The sequence below is a fragment of the Rhinoraja longicauda genome, chromosome 10 (assembly GCF_053455715.1).
Source record: "Rhinoraja longicauda isolate Sanriku21f chromosome 10, sRhiLon1.1, whole genome shotgun sequence".
In the NCBI taxonomy this organism is placed as follows: domain Eukaryota; kingdom Metazoa; phylum Chordata; class Chondrichthyes; order Rajiformes; family Arhynchobatidae; genus Rhinoraja; species Rhinoraja longicauda.
Window position 1 is genome coordinate 61475102 of NC_135962.1, and position 26279 is coordinate 61501380.

Genomic DNA, 26279 nt, shown 5'->3' on the forward strand with positions numbered 1-26279 from the left:
CGGAGGGAGAGATAGATCAGCCATGATTGAATGCCTGCTGAGTTACTCCAGCATTTTGTGAATAAGTGGAGTAGACTTGATGGGCCGAATGGCCTAATTCTGCTCCTATCACTTATGATCTCATGAACTTCGAGCTGCCAAGTCAGAGAAATAGCTCTGGGGACTCAATGAGTCCATGCTATGTCTGTCTCTTAGTGGAGAACATTGACCAGTTCTTGTTTCAGTCCTTGTCATGCTCCCTCTACCCTTTCCTGTTGGTATTGGCTTATTAGCTTTGTTTTGTGTGTTAAACAGGCAAATCATAAGTGTATATCATGTAGTGCCAAAGAAAACAAACAATGGTGTAGAATGTAATTTACAGCTGCAGAGAAAGTGTTGATAAAAATGTCCAAGCGCTGCAATGCAGCTTGCGAAATTGGGAATAGACACAAAATGCTGGAGTAACTCAGTGGGATATCTGGATAGGAATGGGTGACGTTACGGGTCGAGACCCAAAACAAATCCTATTGCTTCTCTCCAGAGATGCTGCCCATCCCTCTGAGTTACTCCAGCATTTTGTGTCTCTCTTTGGTGTAAACCAGCATCTGCAATTCCTTCCTACACAGTGAGAAATTGGGAATTTATCCGTGGTGTATGGGAGAACCATTCTCTCATCTGATAACTGAAGGAAAGAAGGTGTTCCTGTCTGGTGGTGCATGCTTCATACTTTTGTATCTTTTGCCCAATGTGAGTTGGCGGGAGAGGAAATGACTGGGGGTTTGATTTGGTCCTTAATTATGTTGGCCGGCGGCTGGTTTCTGTGATGGACTGGGCTGTGTTCACAACTCTGCCATTTCTTGTGGTCTTGAGCAGAACAGTTGCCATGCTTTGTAATGCATCTGGATATGATGTTTTCTGAGGTGCACCTGTAGAAATTTGTACGTCCTCACTCACCTAGAGAGACAGGGCACGTACGTGAGGATGCTATTCATAGACTATAGCTCCGCCTTCAACACGGTCATCCCCACCAAGCTCATCACCAAACTCCACCAGCTAGGCCTCAGCTCGTCATTATGTGACTGGATCCTGGACTTCCTGCTGGAACGACCGCAGGCAGTGAGAATGGGCCCGCACCTGTCCTCCACTATCACCCTGAGTACCGGCACACCACAGGGCTGTGTTCTGAGCCCCATGCTCTACTCCCTCTTCACACACGACTGTGTTCCTGCATTCGACACCAACACCATTGTCAAGTTTGCAGACGACACAACGGTGATCGGGCTTATCACCAACGGGGATGAAACAAACTATAGAGCGGAGGTGCAGACCTGGCGGACTGGTGCTCGGATAACAACCTGTCCCTAAATACCACCAAGACCAAGGAGCTGATCATCAACTTCCGTAGGTCACATAACGGGGAATACGCCCCGATCTCTATCAACGAGAGTGTCCAGCTTCAAGTTTCTGGGCACTCACATTTCAGAGGACCTAACATGGTCCAATAACACCGCTGCGCTGGTCAAGAAGGCACAGCAAAGACTGTTCTACCTAAGAACACTGAAAAAGTCTGGTCTACCCCAACAGCTGCTGACGACCTTCTACCGCTGCACCATAGAGAGCATCCTAACGCATGGCATCCCTGTGTGGTATCTCTGCTGCACGGAGGCAGAAAGGAAAGCTCTACAGCGGGTAGTCCATAGAGCTCAGAGGGCCATTGGAACACAGCTACCAGACTTGGAGGGCATCTACAACACACGATGCCTCAGAAAAGCCACCAGCATCCACAAAGACTCTTCACACCCCTGCAACAGTCTGTTCGAACTCCTTCCATCGGGCAGACGATACAAGGCCTTCGACGCCCGCACCTCCAGACTCAGGAACAGCTTCATCCCCAGGGCCATAGCTGCTATGAACCGGTCCTGCTGAGCCGGATGGTCACAACGCATAGATCAACTTGCACTTTACCCTGTCTAAAACTGTTACAATTGTTTCGTTAGGTTGCTGTTGTCTAAATTACTTAAATTATTGCATCGTATGGGAGGCGCATTCCCAATCTCGTTGTACCCCTGGGTACAATGACAATAAAGATATATTGTATTGTATATTGTATTGTCATGGAAGACATGCCAAATTTCCTGAGCCTTCTGAGGAAGTGGAATCTTTGCTCCCTCCTCAGACCTCAGCCGGAACACTGCGTGTACTTCTGTCGCCACACTAAAAGAAAGGCATGATAGTTAGAACATGGAAAAGCACTGCACAGGGCAGGCCCTTTGGACCACAGTGTTAATGCCGAACACGATGCTAAATGCAACCTTATCCTTCTGCACATAATCTATAGCCCATATTCATGTGCCTATCCAACTGTTTAGTTTAGAGATACAGCTTGGAAACATGCCCTTTGGCTCACCGAGTCTGTGACGACCAGCAATCACCTATACACTAGTTCTATTCTACACACTCGGGACAATTTACAGAAGTCAATTGATCTCTAAACCTGCACATCTTTGGAATGTGTGAGGAAACTGGAGCAGCTGGAGAAAACCCACGCAGTCACAGGGAGAAAACGTAAACTGTGTACAGACAGCACCCGTGGTCAGGATTGAACACGGTCTCTGGCGCTGTAGGACAGCAATTCTACCGCAGTGCCATCGTGCTGCCTCTCTTAAATGCCAGCATCCTATCTGCCTCAAATACAACCCTTGACAGCACGTTCTAGACACCCACCACTCTCTGTGTAAACTTAAAGCTATGCCCTCTGGTATATGGTCTCACTGTCTACCCTATCTGTGCCTCTCATCATTTTATGAGAGAGTAGGGAGAATTCTACAGCCTTTAGCATTCCAGAGCAAACAATCCATGTGTGTCCAACCTCTCTCTCCCTGTAGTTAATGCCCTCTTATGCTTTTAATGAAGGTGCACACAGTCAAACTACTCCTTATTCCCAGACTCTTCCTTCTGTTTAATCTCTATCACTTTCCATCTTAATAAAGAATTTGATCATGTTCATTATTTTGTATCGTAGTCACCGCTGACTAGGGTTGCCAACTGACCCGTATTAGCCGGGACATCCCGTATTGTCATAGAGTCATAGAGTCCCACAGCACAGAAAGAGGCCCTTCGGCCCATCGTGTTCGTGCCACCCGTTACCAAACACAGTCTAATTTTAATCCCATTTTCCCGCATTTGGACCGTAGCCCTGAATGTTGTAGCATTTCAAGTGCCCATCCAAATGCCTCTTAAACGTTGTGAGTGTTCCCGCCTCCACCACCACCCCAGGCAGTGAGTTCCAGACTCCAACCACCCTCTGGGTGAAAAAGTTCTTTCTCACATCCCCCCGAAACCTCCCTCCCCTTACCCTGTATCTATGTCCCAAATCTGTGGGCCAAATTCGCCCTTGCCCCGTATTAGTAGGGTTGCCAACTTCCTCACTCCAAAATAAGGGACAAAGGGTGACGTCACCGCCCCGCGCCCCACGTGACCTCACCCAGCCAGCGGCCACGTGTTCCCGCTCCACCAATGGCGGCCGCCCGGGCTGGGAGAACGTGGCCGCTGGCTGGGTGAGGGCACGCGGGGCGTGGGGTGGTGACGTCACCTTGTCCCATATTTGGGAGTGAGGAAGTTGGCAACCGTACGTCTGGACTCTTCATCTTTCGAAGGGTAAGCATGTTTGCACTTCTATGTTAAAACGGCTCTGCTAATATAACCATTAATTACATGTTGCATCGGAATTAAATGTGTTGTAGCATTAAACTCTCACCAGTATCTAGGCTTTCAAATGCAATAGTAATTTTGGACATGGGAAGTAGATAATGTTTGAAGGTAGTTAATGTTTCCTGCAGGAACAAGTTTCAATAAAGATCTTATAGAGGTGCATAAAATCATGAGAGGAATAGATTGGGTTGATGCAGAGTCTCTTGCCCAGTATAGGTGAATCGAGGACCAGAGGACATAGGTTCAAGGTGAAGGGGAAAAGATTTGATAGGAATCTGAGGGGTAACTTTTTCACACAAAGGGTGGTGGGTGTATGGAACAAGCTGGCGGAGGAGGTAGTTGAGGCTGGGACTATCCCAACATTTAAGGAACAGGTAGACAGGTACATGGATAGGACAGGTGTGGAGGGATATGGACCAAGCGCAGGCAGGTGGGACTAGTGTAGCTGGGACATGTTGGCCGGTGTGGGAAAGTTGGGCTGAAGGGCCTGTTTCCACACTGTATCACTCTGTGACTCTATGAAGGGCCTGTTTCCACACTGTATCACTCTGTGACTCTATGAAGGGCCTGTTTCCACACTGTATCACTCTATGAAGGGCCTGTTTCCACACTGTATCACTCGATGACTGTAAAGATGCAGCTGTGTAACTGCAGCATTAGCAGTTGCATTGAAGCAGTCCCAGGAACACTGCATGCATGTGTGGTGGTGCGGCAGCTAACAAGGTGTGAGAACTTAGCCTCAGCAACCTCAACACGAGGGTGCCTGATGACGGCAGCTTCCAGCTGATGTGGGATCCGCAGCGCTGGACCGACGATTAACCTTGCCTCACAACCTCCCACTGCAATATTCACAGGCATCCTATTTCACATTATTTCATCAGGCATGCAGTTTAAAGAGTCATAAGTGTTCCTGTATTGTTTGTGGTTGTAGGTAGCAGGAAAACGTAGCATTGATCTACCCAATGCAACACAGACCAAAACAAAAAGATTAAAAATAAGACACACGGTGCTGGAGTAACTCAGCAGGTCAGGCAGCATCTGTGGAGAACATGGATAGGTGACGTTTCACAGAGTGCTGGAGTAACTCAGCGGGTCAGGCAGCATCTGTGGAGAACATGGATAGGTGATGTGTAAAAGCCCCTGTAAAAGCATCTTCATTATCATTATTGATTGCCACGGTGTTCATTCCTGATGTGGTTCCTTTTGTGTTTCCAATGAAGATGTTTGAATGGTGTGCGTGGAGGACAGTGGTGTGACGAGCCGCAGGATGGGTGCCTTCAGCCACCGAGGAAGGTGACATGTCCACCGTGCGTGTACACCTGCGGTAGCCGCTCGTTGAGCAGAGGAGGAGGGGATGCCTGCTGTAAGCCACGTGCCAGAGGATTCCTCCACCTCCTCTGATGGCGAGGAGCAGGAGTAAGTGACCTGAACCATGCACATCTTTCAATCCTCTCACAATGTTGTGATTCTCTGCCTGCAGAACATATTCTGCCCCAACATCTCTGAGTCAAGCCTTTGCTGCTCCTTCTCTTCCTGTTTTTTTGCGGGTGCCGTCAGTCTCAAGTGTTTAATTTGGAGATGCAGCATGGAAATGGGCCCCTTCAGCCTGCCGTCCGTGCTGACCTTTGAGCAATGGGCCCTTCAGCCTGCAGTCCGTGCTGACCTTTGAGCAATGGGCCCTTCAGCCTGCCGTCCGTGCTGACCTTTGAGCAATGGGCCCTTCAGCCTGCCGTCCGTGCTGACCTTTGAGCAATGGGCCCTTCAGCCTGCAGTCCGTGCTGACCTTTGAGCAATGGGCCCTTCAGCCTGCAGTCCGTGCTGACCTTTGAGCAATGGGCCCTTCAGCCTGCCGTCCGTGCTGACCTTTGAGCAATGGGCCCTTCAGCCTGCAGTCCGTGCTGACCTTTGAGCAATGGGCCCTTCAGCCTGCAGTCCGTGCTGACCTTTGAGCAATGGGCCCTTCAGCCTGCCGTCCATGCCGACCTTTGAGCAGGAACAAAAATGCAAATGCTGGTTTAAATCGAAGGTATCACAAAATGCTGGAGTAACTCAGCAGGTCAGGCAGCATCACTGGAGAGAAGGAATGGGTGACGTTTCCGGTCGAGACCCTTCGTCAGTCCTGAAGAAGTCTGAAGAAGGGTCTCGACCGGAAACGTCTCCCATTCCTTCTCTCCCGAGATGCTGCCTGACCCGTTGAGTTACTCCAGCACTCTGTGTCTACCTCGGGCCTTTGGGCACCCGTTCACACTAGTTCTGTGTTATCCCACTTTCTCATCCACTCCCTACACATGAGGGGCAGTTTACAGAGGCCAATGAACCTTTATCCCCACACGTATTTGAGAGGTGGGAGGCAACCGGAGCACCCGGAGCAAACCCACATGGTCACTGGGTGCACATGCAAACTGCCCACAGGCAGCAGCTGTGGTCAGGATGGAACCCAGGTCTCTGGCGCAGTGCTCTACCAGCTGAGGTCAGGATGTAACCCAGGTCTCTGGCGCAGTGCTCTACCAGCTCTGGCGCAGTGCTCTACCAGCTCTGGCGCAGTGCTCTACCAGCTCTGGCGCAGTGCTCTACCAGCTGTGGCGCAGTGCTCTACCAGCTCTGGCGCAGTGCTCTACCAGCTGTGGCGCAGTGCTCTACCAGCTCTGGCGCAGTGCTCTACCAGCTGTGCATCTGTGCCACTTCTTGGTTCCTGCAGTTTGGGGATAAAAACATCCTCTTATGTCAACTTAGCTTTTGCCTTCTGCCATGATCTGGAACATCCTGAACACCCTGAACAAATTAGCATCTGTGACTTTGCAGTCACTGTCTCTTCGATGAGGCATTGGTATGGATGAAGGGATCGGGACCACCTGTGAAGCATTGGATTGACAGCACAATCTGCAGCTGCAATCCAGCATGCATTTTGTGCAGTTGTATGTTTAGAGATACAGCGCGGAAACAGGCCCTTTAGGCCCACCGGGTCCGCGCCAACCAGCGATCCCCGCACATTAACACTATCCTATACCCACAAGGGGCAACTTTTACATTTACCCAGCCAATTACCCTACAAACCTGCACGTCTTTGGAGTGTGGGAGGAAACCGAAGATCTCAGAGAAAACTCAAGCAGGTCTCGGGGAGAACGTACAAACTCCGTACAGACAACACCCGTAGTGGGGATGGAACCCGGGTCTCCAGCGCTACATTCGCTGTAAGGCAGCAACTCTACCGCTGCGCCACCGTGCCATGCTTACCAGTGCATCATTTCAAGAGCATGATCCCAAAAATGCAGATTTGGAGAGATTTACTTGTGTCAGAAGAGAGTCATGATGTGTAAGATTTCTCTGCAATGTCCGCTTGGGTAAAGATATGAAATAGGTGACAGGAAGAATGTTGACATGGCCTCGATGGCTCTCTAAGATTATGTAACTACAGAGGAAGTTAATAAGCAGAACCTCAACCTTCAGGCAGATGGATCTGAGGCATGTTGGCAAAGTCGATCCAAAACTGGGTGGGTGATGGGGTCAGAGGGTAGTCTGTACCAAGAGGTGCACTGCAGGAATCCGTGCTCGGCCCTTCATTTGTAATGTGTGTGTCTACATACGACTTTGGTACAGTCGTTTGATTAGTAGGCTTGCTGGTGACACCGAAGTCAAGAAATGTGGGCGGAGTGGTAGCAGGTAGAATGAATCCAGACAGGTGTGAGATAATGCCCTTTGTCAAATCTAGCAGGACACGTAGAGTAAACGGCAAGTGCTGATGTGCAGAGGAATCATGGGGTGCAAGTTCACAGCTTACTGAAGTTGGTGATACAAGTGAACAGCGTAGTGCAAAAGGGCATTCTGTGTTCCAGCCTCTGTAAATGGAGGCATTGAGGACAAGAGTTGGGACGTCGTGTTGCAACTGTACCCAGCGGCGGCGCTCCAGCGTAGCAGCACCGGGAGGACCAGCGCCCGACCTTCCTCCCATGGGGCAGCGCGGCGGCAGACAGAAGGCCAAAGAAGATGGCCGCCGGCAGGACGGACATGGGGCAGCGCCTTGCGACCGCTCTCCTACTGCTGGCCACCACGATGGCTGCCCGGGGCCGGGGTGCGTGGCTCCCTCTCCCCTTTCCTCTCCCCCCTCGCCCGCCCCAGGCCCCGGGGGAGACTCCCCGGCTGCCACAGCTCGGATATACCCTGGGATCTTGCTGTGCGCTTCAGGAGTGGGGGAAGGGAGGGTGCTAGACCAATGCAGGAGAGGTTTGCACCCAACAGGTCCATCGGTCGTCTAGTATATATATATATAGATATATCCTTGTCAGGCCTAAATGCAGGCTTCCATTCTCTTGACGTTTTGCTTTGCTTTCTGCTAATTACTTTATTTACTAGTTAATTGATCTGTGTTAATCATGTCTGCTTTTTTGTTGTATGTTATGAGTATTTTATTTAACGTAAAGACACCAAACTGCACTTGAACTGTAAGTGTAGAGTCCTAGACTGTAATCAAGCCATGGGTTTAATGGTGTCCTGCGTTGATCCTGAGGAGCAGAGATGTTTTGTTTTGGAGAGCAGCGTTGTGCGATACTCTGGTGAACTGACCTTGATGTTGCAGGGAGCACCCGTGCCTACGATGGGCAGGCAGCAACAGAATGATCCCCACCCTGGTTTTCTACACAGACGGCATCGTAACGAAAGAAAGCAGCTTACGCTTAATCGGAGGTACGTATCACTGTCGTGAGTAGCGTCGCCAACTGTCCCGTATTAGCCGGGACATTCTGTATTTTGGGCTAAATTAGTTTGTCTCGTACGGGACCGCCCTTGTTCTGTATTAAGCCTGGGGGGCACTGTAGGCCCAGACGCTGTAGGCCCGGACTGTGTAGGTCCAGAGGCCCGGGCGCCGCCTAACAGAGGTTGCGTAGCAACCCGCCTCCCAGCCCGGGCGGCCGCCATTGTTGGAGCGGGAGCACATGGCCGCTGGCTGGGTGAGGTCACGTGGGGCGCGGGGTGGTGACGTCACCTTTTCCCGTAGTTGGGGGTGGAGATAGTTGGCAACCATAGTCATGAGGTCCCTCCTTCTGTCCAGAATTCAAACAGTGCAGTGTGTTATGTCTCAGTGCCAGGGCTGACGAAGGCAATGGTGCCTCTTCACCATGCTGTCCATCCTGTATCGCCATCTTCAGGGAACTATCTACATGTACCACCAGCTCTCTCAGTTCTAGAACACTCCCCAGGGCCCGGGCATTCACTCTAAGCCCTGCTGGTTTAACTTCCCAAAATGTATCACTTTGCACGGGTCTAAATTCCATCTGCCATTCCTCTGCCCACTTTCCCAGATGATCAAGGTCCTGTTATAACCTTGTGCAACCTCCTTCAGTGTCCACTACAGATGATATTGATTGATAGTTGTATAGATATAATTGAACAGCATCCTAACATGTCGGTTTTGCTCTGCAGAACGCTATCACTTGGCGTATAAGATCGTGCGCACTGAGAGCAGGCTGGTACGCACCATCTTGACCGTCCATGGCTTCCATGAGGTAAGGTCTGAGTGGGAACGGCAACGCTTGTTGACGGTCTGCCTCGGCTCTCCATGGGGCTATTTCTCAGTTGCCCCTCGTCATGCCGAGATAGATTGGCCATGATTGAATGGCAAACTAGACCCGATGGGCCGAATGACCTACTTGTGCTCCTGTGACATTCTAACGATGGGTAAGGAAGGAGACCGAGAGGCTGTTACATGGCTGGAGCACTTCCAGTACAGTAGTGGAATCTGTCGCTAAGTAAAGGACTGCCAACTTGCAACTTGCCTTTTCACACAAGGGTTGTGTGCATCTGCAAGTCTTTCCCCCAGCTACCCGTTTCATAATAATATATATTCCTTTATTCGTCCCACACTGGGGAAATTTACAGTGTTACAGCAGCAAAGTGGATAGCAAGAGATCATGAGATCATTCATTATAAATAAAAGATACATAAATTGTCATCAGTTTTCTGTGTGTTCTTAGCTGTTATTGTTGGCTCGTCTGCTGGGAGCAGTGCTGGTTGTGCAGTCTCACAGCAGCGGGAAGGAAGGACCTCCTATATCTATCCTTCACGCACTTGGGGTGAAGGAGTCTGTCACTGAAGGAGCTACTCAGTGCAGTGACAGTGTCCTGCATGGAGTGGGAGTCATTGTCCAGCAGCGATGTTAGCTTTGCCATCATCCTCCTCTCTCCCACCACCTGCACTGAGTTGAGGGGGCAACCCAGGACAGAGCTGGCCTTCCTGACCAGCTTGTCGAGTCTCTTCCCTTCCGCCGCTGAGATGCTGCTGCTCCAGCAGACGACTCCATAGAAGATGGCCGATGCCACCACCGTGTTGTAGAAGGTCCTTAGGAGTGCCCCCTGCACTCCAAAGGACCTGAGTCTCCTTAGCAGATAAAGTCTTCTCTGGCCCTTTCTGTATAGCGCATCGGTGTTTTCAGTCCAGTCCAGTTTATTGTTGAGGTAGACACCCAGGTACTTATAAGAATCCACCCTCTCGATGTCCATTCCCTGGATGTTCACCGGTGTCGGGGGGGCCTGGCTGCGCCTGCGGAAATCTACCCTGGTTTTCCCCGCGTTGATCCGGAGGCAGTTCCGCTGGCACCAGTCCATAAACTCCTTGATCAGTTCTCTGTACGCCCTGTCCTCATCGCCCGTGATGAGGTCGACGATGGCAGAGTCGTCAGAGAACTTCTGTAGATAGGAGTCTGCAGAGCTGTGCCTGAAGTCTGCAGTGTACAGGGTGAACAAGAATGGAGCTAGCACTGTTCCCTGCGGAACCCCAGTGCTGCAGACCACCCTGTCCGAGACCAGGTCCTTTGTCCTCACATCCTTTGTCCTCACATTCATTGTTCAATATGCCAAGGGTGAGATCCAGTTAAACTGGCAGATGCAGTTTAATGTGGATAAATGTGAGGTTAGAATAGGAAGGCAGAATATTATCTGAATGGTGTCAAGTTAGGAAAAGGGGACGCACAACGAGATCTGGGTGTCCTTGTTCATCGGTCACTGAAAGGAAGCATGCAGGTACAGCAGGCAGTGAAGAAAACTAATGGCATGTTGGCCTTCATAACAAGAGGAGTTGAGTATTGGAGCAAAGAGGTCCTTCTGCAGTTGTACAGGGCCCTGGTGAGACCGCACCTGGAGTATTGTGTGCAGTTTTGGTCTCCAAATTTGAGGAAGGACATCCTTGCTATTGAGGGCGTGCAGCGTAGGTTCACGAGTTTAATTCCCGAGATGGTGGGACTGTCGTATGTTGAAAGACTGGAGCGACTAGGCTTGTATACACTGGAATTTAGAAGGATGAGAGGGGATCTTATTGAAACATGTAAGATTATTAAGGGATTGGACACGCTAGAGGCAGGAAACATGTTCCCGATGTTGGGGGAGTCCAGAACCAGGGGCCACATTTTAAGAATAAGGGGTAGGCCATTTAGAATTGTGATGAGGAAAAACATTTTCACTCAGAGAGTTGTGAATCTGTGGAATTCTCTGCCTCAGAAGGCAGTGGAGGCCAATTCTCTGGATGCTTTCAAGGGAGAGTTAGACAGAGCTCTTAAAGATAGTGGAGTCAGGGGATATGGGGAGAAGGCAGGAACGGGGTACTGATTGAGAATGATCAGCCATGATCATGGTGAATGGCGGTGCGTACAGGCTCGAAGGGCCGAATGGCCTCTTCCTGCACCTGTTACCTATTGGGAAATGTAATGTGGGAAGTGTGAGAGATGTCCTTGATCAGGTGAGATGTTATTGAATAATGGCGCAGGTCCAAGTGGCTTTATGATGTGTTCCATATGCTCTTGTTTATCCAACTCAGCTCAACCTAGCCTCAATAGTTGACAGCACAGGTGGAGGAGGTTTAATGTATACGTCAGTGCACTGCGACTGACAGGTTATTCCCTTCTCACAGGCAAGTGTTGGTTTGAATACAGGCATGTTCTTTTTACCTTCATGTACAGGTTCATCCCAACAGCAATGATTTCAACTTGATGTGGACTGGCTCCCATCTGAAGCCTTATTTATTACGCACACTGCTGGACTTTCAGAAGGTCAACCACTTCCCCAGGTACATGTCTAAGCTACTACATTTCCTGCCATGAACCATTACTGTTCACGGTACCTTGGTGCACGTGACAATAAACTAACTGAACTTATTTCATTCAATGCTGATGCCTTCTCTACTTTTTAGCGTTGATAATCCACATTTCCCTTGTGTTTTTTTCTGGAGCTGATGCATCTTGTAAGGGATCTGAGTTGTGTGAGTTGTGGCACTGGCCCACTTCTGGACAGTTATTCCTCATGATCTGGCACGTTGAAAAAACATTCTTTATCTTGTATGTCAATGATCTTGGCTTGAATGTCACTGGACTCAGGAACAGCTTCTCCCCCTCTGTTATCAAACATCTGAACGGCCCTTCCATAAGTTAGGGCACTGTCCGATTCACCTCTACCCCATTGTGGACATTGGACTTTGTCTGTGGAACTGATGCGCTACAATGCTGAGAACTATACACTGATGAGCCAAAACATCATGACCACCTGCCTAATATGCTGTTGGTCCTCCTTGTGCAGCCCCATACACAGCAGGGTGCGATGCACTGTGTATTGTGACACATTCCTCCCGTGACCACCATTAACATTTTCTGTGACTTGTGCCACAGTCGACCTTCTGTTGGTTCGGACCAGACGGGATAGCCTTCGTTGCCCTCGCGCATCGATGAGCCTTGGGCGCCCAACACCCTGTCTGTCGCCGGTTTGTGGTTTGTCCCTCCTCGGACCACTGTCGGTCGGTACTCACCACTGCTGACCGGGAGCACCCCACAAGCCTTGCCGTTTCAGAGATGCTCTGACCCAGTCGTCTGGTCATAACAATTTGGCCCTTGTCAAAGTCGCTCAGGTCTTTACTCCTGCCCATTTCTCCTGCATCCAACACATCAACTTCAAGAACTGACTGTTCACTTGCTGCCTAATATATCCCACCCATTGACAGGTGCGATTGTAACAAGATAATCAATGTTATTCACTTCACCTGTCAGTGGTCATAATGTTTTGGCTGATCGGTGTCGACGTGAAGGTCAGCAACACATGAGGTCATGACAATAACTAATGCAGAAAGAATACTGTTGCTCTGCACCTTGATGAGAGCAGTTGTAGTTCCAAGTCTCTGTGTATGTGTGTCTCTGTGTCTCTGTGTATGTGTGTCTGTGTATCTGTGTGTGGTGTGTCTCTGTGTGTGTGTGTGTGGGGTGTGTGCGTTTGTGTGTGGTCTGTGTGTGTGTGTGGGGTGTGTGTGTGGGGTGTTTGTGTGGGGTGTGTGTGTGTGTGTGTGTGGGGTGTGTGTGTGTGGGGTGTGTGTGGGGTGTGTGTGTGGGGTGTGTGTGTGGGGTGTGTGTGGGGTGTGTGTGTGGAGCGATTGGGCTTGTATACACTGGAATTTAGAAGGATGAGGGGGGATCTTATTGAAACATATAAGATAATTAGGGGATTGGACACATTAGAGGCAGATAACATGTTCCCAATGTTGGGGGAGTCCAGAACAAGGGGCCACAGTTTAAGAATAAGGGGTAGGCCATTTAGAACGGAGATGAGGAAGAACTTTTTCAGTCAGAGGGTGGTGAAGGTGTGGAATTCTCTGCCTCAGAAGGCAGTGGAGGCCAGTTCGTTGGATGCTTTCAAGAGAGAGCTGGATAGAGCTCTTAAGGATAGCGGAGTGAGGGGGTATGGGGAGAAGGCAGGAACGGGGTACTGATTGAGAGTGATCAGCCATGATCGCATTGAATGGCGGTGCTGGCTCGAAGGGCTGAATGGCCTGTTCCTGCACCTATTATCTATTGTCTATTGTCTATTGTGTGTGGGGTGTATGTGTATGTGCGTGTGTGTGCGTGTGTGTGCGTGTGTGTGTGCGGGTGTGTGTGCGGGTGTGTGTGCGGGTGTGTGTGTGCTGCGTGTGTGGTGTGTGTGTGTGGGGGGGGTGTGTGTGGGGTGTGTGTGTGTGTGTGTGTGTGTGTGTGTGTGTGTGGTGTGTGTGTGTGGGGTGTGTGTGTGTGGGGTGTGTGGTGTGGGATGTGTGTGTGGGGTGTGTGGGGTGTGTGTGTGTGGTGTGCGTGTGTAAGTGTCCCGGCTGTAAAGCCACAGAGTGGTGGACATTGACCAGGAGGAGTAGCATGGATCAGGGTATGTATCTTCATCTCCGCCATTAGCAACGGCTCCAAACACCAGGCTGATAGTTAGTGCCGTGCAAGATTGTCTTTCATTAGTGTAGAGCAACTGCTGTGAATACTTGGCAGGGATTAGACCTCCCTGAAGTAAAATGTAGCCTATCAACTTACTGTGGCTATTAAACCTTTGAGTTTATAGAAACATAGAAAATAGGTGCAGGGGTAGGCCAATCGGCCCTTCGAGCCTGCACCACCATTCAATATGATCATGGCTGATCATCCAGCTCAGTATCCTGTACCTGCCTTCTCTCCATACCCCCTGATCCCTTTAGCCACAAGGGCCACATCTAACTTCGTCTTAAATATAGCCAATGAACTGGCCTCAAATACCTTCTGTGGCACAGAATTCCACAGATTCACCACTCTGTGTGAAAAAAAAGTTCTCATCTCGGTCCTAAAAGACTTCCCCCTTATCCTTAAACTGTGACCCCTTGTTCTGGACTTCACCAACATCGGGAACAATTGAGACTATTTAGAATAGTCTCAAAGTTGTACATAATATCCTGAGCAGATGATTGTGTTTAGATTTAAATGCATTACTGATGATATTATTGTCCTTTTGTGTGTATAGTATATTGATCTTTGTATCGAGCTGCAGTCTTTTCCAAAAGACTGTTACTTTGGATCTGTCTTCACTGAGGAAGATACACACAATCTCCCAAATGTTCTAGGGGCCGGAGAACCTAGGGTGATGGAGGAACTGAAGGAAATCCACATTAGGCAGGAAATGGTTTTGGGTAGACTGATGGGACTGAAGGCTGATAAATCCCCAGGGCCTGATGGTCTGCATCCCAGAGTACTTAAGGAGGTGGCTCTAGAAATAGTGGAAGCATTGGAGATCATTTTTCAATGTTCTATAGATTCAGGATCAGTTCCTGTGGATTGGAGGATAGCAAATGTTATCCCACTTTTTAAGAAAGGAGGGAGAGAGAAAACGGGTAATTATAGACCAGTTAGTCTGACATCAGTGGTGGGGAAGATGCTGGAGTCAATTATAAAAGACGAAATTGCTGAGCATTTGGATAGCAGTAACGGGATCATTCCGAGTCAGCATGGATTTACGAAGGGGAAATCATGCTTGACAAATCTACTGGAATTTTTTGAGGATGTAACTAGGAAAATTGACAAGGGAGAGTCAGTGGATGTGGTGTACCTCGACTTTCAGAAAGCCTTCGACAAGGTCCCACATAGGAGATTAGTGGGCAAAATTAGGGCACATGGTATTGGGGGTAGGGTACTGACATGGATAGAAAATTGGTTGACAGACAGAAAGCAAAGAGTGGGGATAAATGGGTCCCTTTCGGAATGGCAGGCAGTGACCAGTGGGGTACCGCAAGGTTCGGTGCTGGGACCCCAGCTATTTACGATATACATTAATGACTTAGACGAAGGGATTAAAAGTACCATTAGCAAATTTGCAGATGATACTAAGTTGGGGGGTAGTGTGAATTGTGAGGAAGATGCAATAAGGCTGCAGGGTGACTTGGACAGGTTGTGTGAGTGGGCGGATACATGGCAGATGCAGTTTAATGTAGATAAGTGTGAGGTTATTCACTTTGGAAGCAAGAATAGAAAGTCAGATTATTATCTGAATGGTGTCAAGTTAGGAGGAGGGGGAGTTCAACGAGATCTGGGTGTCCTAGTGCATCAGTCAATGAAAGGAAGCATGCAGGTACAGCAGGCAGTGAAGAAAGCCAATGGAATGTTGGCCTTCGTAACAAGAGGAGTTGAGTATAGGAGCAAAGAGGACCTTCTACAGTTGTACCGGGCCCTGGTGAGACCGCACCTGGAGTACTGTGTGCAGTTTTGGTCTCCAAATTTGAGGAAGGATATTCTTGCTATGGAGGGCGTGCAGCGTAGGTTCACTAGGTTAATTCCCGGAATGGCGGGACTGTCGTATGTTGAAAGGCTGGAGCGATTGGGCTTGTATACACTGGAATTTAGAAGGATGAGGGGGGATCTTATTGAAACATATAAGATAATTAGGGGATTGGACACATTAGAGGCAGATAACATGTTCCCAATGTTGGGGGAGTCCAGAACAAGGGGCCACAGTTTAAGAATAAGGGGTAGGCCATTTAGAACGGAGATGAGGAAGAACTTTTTCAGTCAGAGGGTGGTGAAGGTGTGGAATTCTCTGCCTCAGAAGGCAGTGGAGGCCAGTTCGTTGGATGCTTTCAAGAGAGAGCTGGATAGAGCTCTTAAGGATAGCGGAGTTAGGGGGTATGGGGAGAAGGCAGGAACGGGGTACTGATTGAGAGTGATCAGCCATGATCGCATTGAATGGCGGTGCTGGCTCGAAGGGCTGAATGGCCTACTCCTGCACCTATTGTCTATTGTCTATTGTCTATTGAGACTGTGATTGCCTGAAATCTGACAGGATTTAGCACAGCCACAGGGCACCAGCCTGTTCAGTTCAGTTCCAGCTGTGGCGATATTCCTCCTGATTTATGTTACTCAGAGAAGCTTGCCTGATGGTGTGATTGCTACTCCACTTTATTAGAAACATAGACAATAGGTGCAGGAGGAGGCCTTTCGGCCCTTCGAGCCAGCACCGCCATTCATTGTGATCATGGCTGATCATCCACATTCAGTAACCCGTGCCTGCCTTCTCCCCATATCATATCATCATCATATCATATATCTACAGCCGGAAACAGGCCTTTTTGGCCCTCCAAGTCCGTGCCGCCCAGTGATCCCCGTACATTAACACTATCCTACACCCACTAGGGACAATTTTTACATTTACCCAGCCAATTAACCTACATACCTGTACATCCCTTGATTCCACTAATCCCTAGAGCTCTATCTAACTCTCTTTTAAATTCATCCAGTGAATTGGTCTCCACTGCCCTCTGTGGCAGAGAATTCCACAAATTCACAACTCTCTGGGTGAAAAAGTTTTTTCTCGCCTCAGTTTTAAATGGCCTCCCCTTTATTCTTAGACTGTGTGGCCCCTGGTTCTGGAATTCATCATAATGAATACTGATGGTGATATTTTTAATTGCAGATCCTATGAGCTGACCAGGAAGGATCGGCTGTATAAAAACATTCAGCGCATGCAGCAGACTCACGGCTTCAAGCACTTCAACATCATACCTCAGGCCTTCCTCCTCCCGGCTGAGTATCAGGAGTTGTGGAGTAAGGACACTTTGACACTTTAGTCCCAGTTACACTATGCCGAGTGAACGGTGTTTATTGTCCATTCATTCCCAACAGGGCACAGGGAATGTGAATCCCAGCTACACCACTGGCTTCCAGTAAATGTCTGCACACTGGCCCAGCTGCTCAAGCTCACAGCACCAGAAAGCCGGGATCCATCCTGACCTCGCTGCTGCCTGTGTGGAATAAGCACGTTCTCCCTGTGACTGCATGGGTTTCCTCCGGATGCTCTGGTTTCCTCCCACATCCCAAACACATAGAAACATAGAAAATAGGTGCAGGAGGAGGCCATTTGGCCCTTCGAGCCAGCACCGCCATTCATTGTGATCATGGCTGATCATCCACAATCAGTAACCCGTGCCTGCCTTCTCCCCATATCCCTTGATTCCACTAGCCCCTAGAGCTCTATCTAACTCTCTTTTAAATTCATCCAGTGAATTGGCCTCCACTGCCCTCTGTGGCAGAGAATTCCACAAATTCACAACTCTCTGAGTGGAAAAGTTTTTTCTCATCTCAGTTTTAAATGTCCTCCCCTTTATTCTTAGACTGTGGCCCCTGGTTCTGGACTCCCCCAACATTGGGAACATGTTTCCTGCATCCAGCTTGTCCAGTCCCTTTATAATTTTATATGTCTCTATAAGATCCCCTCTCATCCTTCTAAATTCCAGTGAATACAAGCCCAGTCTTTCCAATCTTCCCTCATATGACAGTCCCACCATCCCAGGGATTAATCTGGTGAACCTACGCTGCACTGCCTCAATAGCAAGGATGTTCTTCCTCAAATTATGTGAGTTTGTAGGTTAATTAGCTTTGGTTAATTGCCCCTGGTGTGTAGGCAGTGGTTCCGAAAGTGTTTATAAATGGAACTAGTATGAATGGTGATCGATGGGCCAGCATGGACTCATGGGTCGAAGGGCCAGTTTTAAAGCTGTATCTTTCAATAATCAAGAGTTGAGAGTGTTTTATTGTCGTATGTCCCAGATAGAACAATACCATTCTTACTTGGTGCAGCACAACAGAATATATAAACATAGCGCACTGTAGACAATTTCATAAACGAGGGGAAAAGTTCAGTGTGGGGTTAAAGTGGCCCTGAGTAACACTTAATCATGGCTGATTAGTCACAAACGTAAAGGAACGCAGACTGCACTGGCAATGCTCAGCAGCTCAGATGGTATAGGTGGAGAGAGAGTAGGAGCCAACATTTGACTGCGTTGATCTTCAATCACAACTGGTGAAAGTTAAAACCTGTTTGAAGTTGAAGAGAAGGGAGAAGAAAAGGGATGGGTGTGGCATGGGTGGCAGTGGTGCAATGCTCTGGCCCAGGGATCATCACTCTGGCTGGGGCCCTGGATAACGTGGTGCAATGCTCTGGGCCAGGGCTCATCACTCTGGCTGGGGCTCTGGATGTCTCCACACCCTCAGTGCCCACCCTATCACCTAAAGCAAACATCATCTAGCAGTAGGGTTGCCAACTGTCCCGTATTAGTCGGGACATCCCGTATTTTGGGCTAAATTGGTTTGTCCCATATGGGACCGCCTTTGTCCCGTATTAGGCCCGGGGGTCGCTGTAGGTCCCGGCCGCCGTAGGCCTGGACGCTGTAGATTCGGACGCTGTAGGCCCGGACGCTGTTGGCCCAGACAGTGTAGGCCCAGACCCTGTAGGTCTGGACAGTGTAGGTCCGGACAGTTTAGGCCCGGAGCCCCGGGCGCTGCCTAACGGAGGTTGCGTAGCAATCCGCCTCCGGCCCGGGCGGCCGCCATTGGTGGAGCGGGAGCACGTGGCCGCCGGCTGGGGGAGGTCACGTGTGGCGCGGGGCGGTGACGTCACCTTGTCCCGTATTTGGGAGTGGGATAGTTGGCAACCCTATCTAGCAGGAAGAGAGACCTCGATGTGTTCTGGCCCTTTGGGGCGGAGCTGGGAATGGGCCGGGGCTCTGGGTTTTCTGGTTCCGTGGTGCGCGTCACCCTGACCCTCAGATGCCCCAGGTTGGCTCACCAAGTCCTGGCCCGTTACCAGCTGCAGGGAGGCTGCCTGGCTCACTGAGTAACGTCCAGCATTGTGTTTTGCTCGTTGTATGATCCAGCATCTGCAGTTGCTTTTAATATATTATTATCATTGTTGTTTTCCTCAGAAATTACGTAATTATGGGTTTCAATTTATTTTTCAAGATGCACACACGAAAGATAAGGGCCCGTGGATTGTGAAACCAGTGGCCTCGTCCAGGGGTCGTGGCGTCTACCTCGTCAACAATGTAGGTGCTGGGTGGGGGGATGGTCACTCTGCTTCCCATCTCCCCCCTCTCTGTCTTCACCCCCCTCTCCGTCTCCCCCCCCTCCCCATCTCCCCCCCTCTCCGTCTCCCCTCTCTCCGTCTGCCCCCCCTCTCCGTCACCCCCCCCTCTCCGTCTCCCCCCCTCCCCATCTCCCCCCTCTCTGTCTTCACCCCCTCTCCGTCTCCCCCCCTCTCCGTCCCCCCCCCCTCTCCGTCTCCCCCCCTCTCCGTCGGCCCCCCCTCTCCGTCTGCCCCCCCTCTCCGTCTGCCCCCCTCTCCGTCTGCCCCCCCTCTCCGTCTGCCCCCCTCTCCGTCTGCCCCCCCCTCCGTCTGCCCCCCTCTCTGTCTGCCCCCCTCTCCGTCTGCCCCCCCTCTCCGTCTGCCCCCCTCTCCGTCTGCCCCCCCTCTCCGTCTCCCCCCCTCTCCGTCTCCCCCCCTCTCTCCATGTGCTGCCATGTTGATTGGCATAGGCAACTTGGGTGTCAGGGAGTATTGCCGTGCTGTGTGACTCTAGGAGTCTGTCTATGTGCCAGTTCAAATGTCTTGTAATGCCTCAACTACAACTTGTCCCATATACCCCTCACCCCTTGTGTGACAAGGTTGCCCCTCAGGTTCCCATTAAACCTTTCCCCTCTCAACTAGCTTTCTGTTGGCAGGTTCATGATTCCCCTGCTCTGTGTATTTGTCAATAGACAATAGGTGCAGGAGGAGGCTATTTGGCCCTTCGAGCCAGCACCGCCATTCACTGTGATCATGGCTGATCATTCTCAATCAGTACCCCGTTCCTGCCTTCTCCCCATACCCCCTGACTCCGCTATCCTTAAGAGCTCTATCTAACTCTCTCTTGAAAGCATCCAGTGAATTGGCCTCCACTGCCTTCTGAGGCAGAGAATTCCACAGATTCGCAACTCTCTGACTGAAAAAGTTTATCCTCATCTCCGTTCTAAATGGCCTTCTCCTTATTCTTAAAACGTGGCACCTGGTTCAGGACTCCCCCAACATTGGGAACATGTTTCCTGCATCTCCCCTGTCAAATCCCTTAATAATCTAAAATGTTTCAATAAGATCTCCTCTCATCCTTCTAAATTCCAGTGTATACAAGCCTAGTCGCTCCAGTCTTTCAACATATGACAGTCCCGCCATTCCGGGAATTAACCTAGTAAACCTACGCTGCACGCCCTCAATAGCAAGAATATCCTTCCTCAAATTTGGAGACCAAAACTGCACACAGTACTCCAGGTGCGGTCTCACTAGGGCCCTATACAACTGTAGAAGGACCTCTTTGCTCCTATACTCAACTCCTCTTGTTATGAAGGCCAACATTCCATTGGCTTTCTTCACTGCCTGCTGTACCTGCATGCTTCTTTTCAGTGACTGATACACTAGGACACACAGATCTCGTTGTTTCAGTGCCTGTTGCAGGTGAGCCCGTTCCAGTGGTGGTCATTTTGCCAGATGTAGCAGCATGGTTGTGAGCATCTGTTTGTTGTATTTGCTCAGAGCTTGTTGCTGACTTGTGTTTGTGATGTTATAGCCCAGCCAGATCACACTGGATGAGAGTGTCCTCGTCTCACGCTACATCCACTGCCCGCTGCTGATTGATGGTGAGTTTACTCTCCAGCATATTACAGGCCCACCACCGATTTACTGGCACGGTGGCTGTGAGGTAGACTTGCTGCTTCACAGCACCAGAGACCCAGGTTCCATCCCCACTACGGGTGCTGTGTGTACAGGGTTTGTATGTTCTCCCCGTGACCTGCCTGGATTTTCTCCGGGTGCTCCGGTTTCCTCCCACACTCCAAAGACGTACAGATTTGTAGGTTAATTGAAGGTAGACACAAAATGCTGGAGTAACTCAGCGGGTCAGGCAGCATCTCAGGAGAGAAGGAATGGGTGACGTTTCGGGTCGAGACCCTTCTTCAGACTGAAAGTCAGGGGAGAGGGAAACGAGAGATAGAGACGATGATGTAGAGAGATATAGAACAATGAATGAAAGATATGCGAAATAGTAACGATGATAAAGGAAGCAGGCCACTGCTTACACATGACATCACAACTGCCACTGGGACCTTGCTTAGAGGCCGTAGATAGCTGGGGCTAAATGTAAGCAAAATAAGCTCAGATTTGCACAAATCCGAGGGATGGGCTTCAGCAGGTGTGAACAAATAAGTCTTGCAGAGCGGAGGGACATTACCTGGACGAGTGAGAGCCACACACCGGCACTCATGTCATTTTGTCCGGGTTAAAGGAGGTTGTTGTGAAATTGGTGGTGGACCTTTGCCTGCTTCCTTGGGATGTTATTTAATAATAATAATAATAATAATAATAATCCTTTATTCGTCCCACAACGGGGAAATTTGCAGGGTTACAGCAGCAAAGTGGTAGCAAACATAAATAAGCATTCATTAAACAATAAACTAACGGTAATGATCTTTATTTACTGGTCTGTTGGGAGCAGTGCTGGTTGTGCAGTCTGACAGCAGCAGGAAGGACAGAAGGACCTTCCATATCTCTCCCTCACACACTTGGGGTTTGACTATTCAGTACCTGTTGACTGGCAAACCTGAAATGCCGCCCCTGTTTGACAGTTCCAGCACCTAAAACGTCAGCACTGCAACACTGCCTGTACACTGGAGTGTGGTGTGAATGTACACCTATCTGACTTGGCTGGGTAGCACGCAAACAAAACTAGTCACTGTATCTCACTACACGTGACAATGATATACCCGTGCCAAAGTGAGCTCTCCATGTCTCACAGTGCTCTCGAGCTCCAGCCAAGGCCCCTAAAATGGGTTTGAATCTTCCCCTGCAGATGCTGAGCCAGATTGCCACTGCGTGCATTTAGATATTCGATGTGTAAACAAGAACTGTGTGTCAACGTGTGGAGCTCATGGTCTATTTGTGTCCCTGCAGACTTCAAGTTTGATGTGCGGTTATATGTCCTGGTCACCTCCTACGACCCTCTGATGGTGTATCTCTATGAAGAGGGACTGACAAGGTAGACATCTCCCACTTCATGCGTGCATCTTGGATCACGTTGGCAGCAACATTCACACCAGGCGCTTTCTCACGGCAAGAGCAGAGTCACAGAGCACAGAGAGGCCTCTTGGTCCTCACTTCTGCCAGTCCCCAGCTCGTCTGGTCAACACCCCATTAACTCAACTTGCTGCAGCAGTTGGCAGCAGAGAAACCAGGGCACTGTATCCACACTACCACGTTGCCCTGACAGTGAATGGCACTGTATCCACACTGTATCCACACTGCCGCACTGTCCTGACAGTGCGGGCCACTGTGGAATCTGTCCCAGTGCCGGGACACTGGGCTGACTGAATACTGACGTGGTTTTGCGGTTCTCTCTGGGCCACCATGATTGTGGTAACGTTTGAGGGCTGAATCTTTGCAGCAACAAAATAGGGAACAAAGCCTCGTGAAGTGAAATAAGACGGTTGCTGGGAATCTGCAACACAAAGCCTGACGTTTACTGTACAGGTTACTTGTTCTCACCTTCCACCCCACCAGCCAGTGGATCCAACAAATCATCCGCCAATATTTCCGTCACCTACAACGGGACCCCACCACTGGCCATATCTTCCCATCCCCTCCCCTTTCTGCGTTCCGCAGAGACCGTTCCCTCCGTAACTCCCTGGTCCACTCGTCCCTTCCTACCCAAACCACCCCATCCCCGGGCACTTTCCCCTGCAACCGCAGGAGATGCAACACCTGTCCCTTTACCTCCCCCCTCAACTCCATCCAAGGACCCAAACAGTCTTTCCAGGTGAGGCAGAGGTTCACCTGCACCTCCTCCAACCTCATCTATTGTATCCGCTGCTCCAGATGTCAACCTCTCTACATCGGTGAGACCAAGCGCAGGCTCGGCGATCATTTCGCTCAACACCTTCGCTCAGTCCGCCTTAACCAACCTGATTTCCCGGTGGCTGAGCACTTCAACTCCCCCTCCCAGTCTGACCTTTCTGTCCTGGGCCTCCTCCATTGTCATAATGAGGCCCACCGCAAGTTGGAGGAACAGCACCTCGTATTTTGCTTGGGCAGCTTGCAGCCCAGCGGTATGAACATTGACTTCTCCAACTTCAGATAGTCCCTGCTTTCTCTCTCTATCCCCTCCCCCTTCCCAGTTCTCCCACTAGTCTTCCTGTCTCCGAGCACATCCTATCTTTGTCCCGCCCGCTGAGTTACTCCGGCATTTTGTGTCTACCTTGAAGTTTAGTGCTTGTCCAACACAAGGTGGCAGCAACGTTCAAGCGGTGAGCCAGAAGCTCATCAGCAGGCAGTGTAGCGGGAATACCAGGGCAGTGTAGCGGGAATACCAGGGCAGTGTAGCGGGAATACCAGGGCAGGGCCGGGAATACCAGGGAATACCAGGGCAGTGTAGTGGGAATACTGGGGCAGGGCCGGGAATACCAGGGAATACCAGGGTATAGTGGGAATACCAGTGCAGGGCCGGGAATACCGGGGCAGTGTAGTGGGAATACCAGGGAATACCAGGGCAGTGTAGTGGGAATACCAGGGCAGTGTAGCGGGAATACCAGGGCAATGTAGTGAGAATACCGGGGCAGGGCCGGGAATACCAGGGCAGTGTAGCGGGAATACTGGGGCAGGGCCGGGAATACCAGGGATTACCAGGGAATACCAGGGCAGGACTGGGAATACCGGGGCAGTGTAGTGGGAATACTAGGGCAGGGCCGGGAATACCAGGGCAGTGTAGTGGGAATACCAGGGCAGTGTAGTGGAAATACCAGGGCAGGGCCGGGAATACCAGGGCAGTATAGCGGGAATACCAGGGCAGTTTAGTGGGAATACCAGGGCAATATAGTGGGAATACCAGGGCAGTGTAGCGGGAATACCAGGGCAGTATAGCGGGAATACCAGGGCAGGGCCGGGAATACCAGGGCAGTATAGCGGGAATACCAGGGCAGTGTAGTGGGAATACCAGGGCAGTATAGCGGGAATACCAGGGCAGTTTAGTGGGAATACCAGGGCAGGGCCAGGAATACCAGGGCAAGACCGGGAATACCAGGGCAGGACCGGGAATACCAGGGCAGGACCGGGAATACCAGGGCAGGACGAATCTTATAGAATTTTTCGAGGATGTAACTAGTAGAGTGGATAAGGGAGAACCAGTGGATGTGTTATATCTGGACTTCCAGAAGGCTTTCGACGAGGTCCCACATAAGAGATTAGTATGCAAACTTAAAGCACACGGTATTGTGGGTTCAGTATTGATGTGGATAGAGAACTGGCTGGCAGACAGGAAGCAAAGAGTAGGAATAAACGGGTCCTTTTCAGAATGGCAGGCAGTGACTAGTGGGGTACCGCAAGGCTCAGTGCTGGAACCCCAGCTATTTACTATATATATTAATGATTTAGACGAGGGAATTGAATGCAACATCTCCAAGTTTGCGGATGACACGAAGCTGGGGGGCAGTGTTAGCTGTGAGGAGGATGCTAGGAGGCTGCAAGGTGACTTGGATAGGTTAGGTGAGTGGGCAAATGCATGGCAGATGCAGTATAATGTGGATAAATGTGAGGTTATCCACTTTGGTGGCAAGAACAGGAAAGCAGACTATTACCTGAATGGTGGCCGATTAGGAGAAGGGGAGATGCAACGAGACCTGGGTGACGTGGTACACCAGTCATTGAAAGTAGGCATGCAGGTGCAGTAGGCAATGAAGAAAGCGAATGGTATGTTGACATTCATAGCGAGGGGATTTGAGTATAGGAGCAGGGAGGTTCTGCTGCAGTTGTACAGGGCATTGGTGAGACCACACGGAGGGAGTACAGAGAAGGTTCACCAGATTGATCCCTGGGATGGCAGGACTTTCATATGAAGAAAGACTGGATAGACTCGGCTTGTACTTGCTAGAATTTAGAAGATTGAGGGGGGATCTTATAGAAACTTACAAAATTCTTAAGGGGTTGGACAGGCTAGATGCAGGAAGATTGTTCCCGATGTTGGGGAAGTCCAGAACAAGGGGTCACAGTTTAAGGATAAGGGGGAAGTCTTTTAGGACCGAGATGAGAAAGTTTTTTTTCACACAGAGAGTGGTGAATCTGTGGAATTCTCTGCCACAGAAGGTAGTTGAGGCCAGTTCATTGGCTATATTTAAGAGGGAGTTAGATATGGCCCTTGTGGCTAAAAGGATCAGGGGGTATGGAGAGAAGGCAGGTATAGGATACTGAGTTGGATGATCAGCCATGATCATATTGAATGGCGGTGCAGGCTCGAAGGGCCGAATGGCCTACTCCTGCACCTAATTTCTATGTTTCTATGTCTATCACATTGAATGGCGGTGCTGGTTCGAAGGGCCGAATGGCCTCCTCCTGCACCTATTGTCTATTGCCTACCTCATTGATCTGTCCACAACCAGAGAGCTATTTCCTATGTACCTATTTCCTATGTTTCTATATGAATCGGACTTTACTGGCATTACCTTGCACTAAACGTTAACCCTTTATCATGTATCTGTACACAGTGAATGGCTCGATTGTAATCACGTACAGTCTTTCAGCTGACTGGTTATCATGCAACAAAAGCTTTTCACTGTGCCTCGCTCGGTACATGGGACAATAAAAATCCTAAACCCTTTATTTGTTGTAGCCCTCCATTGAAATCCCCCTTAACAATTACAAATCCAGAAATCATGTTCTTATTGATGTAAATTAGACTTGCACGTTTTGCCTCCACAGATGCTGCCCGGCCTGTTGAGTTTGGCCAGTGTTCTCTTTGTTCCTTTTCTTTTAAATCTTTGTGCCTCTAAAATATGTTTTGTTGTTTTGTGTTTGGGAATATATTTTGGCAATATGTAATTTCTTCTTGTAGGTTTGCGACTGTGAAATACGACCGAGGAAACAGAAACATCAAGAACCAGTTCATGCATCTGACCAACTACAGCATCAACAAGAAAAGCCGTGACTACGTCAGGTAATGAGAGA

At 49.9% G+C, this 26279-nt stretch overlaps 1 protein-coding gene across 1 annotated transcript in view; it reads left to right on the forward strand.

Moving 5' to 3' along the window:
* The window catches only part of ttll5 (tubulin tyrosine ligase-like family, member 5), a 102594-nt gene that overhangs the window by 3078 nt on the left and 73237 nt on the right, over window positions 1-26279 (forward strand). The window contains exons 2-10 of the mRNA XM_078407024.1: window positions 4911-5106; window positions 8264-8370; window positions 9106-9188; window positions 11633-11739; window positions 16902-17032; window positions 19226-19308; window positions 20863-20932; window positions 22242-22326; window positions 26167-26268. Coding sequence (XP_078263150.1) covers window positions 5045-5106; window positions 8264-8370; window positions 9106-9188; window positions 11633-11739; window positions 16902-17032; window positions 19226-19308; window positions 20863-20932; window positions 22242-22326; window positions 26167-26268 — 830 coding nt within the window. The 5' untranslated portion in view covers window positions 4911-5044. The remainder of the gene's footprint in view (window positions 1-4910; window positions 5107-8263; window positions 8371-9105; window positions 9189-11632; window positions 11740-16901; window positions 17033-19225; window positions 19309-20862; window positions 20933-22241; window positions 22327-26166; window positions 26269-26279) is intronic.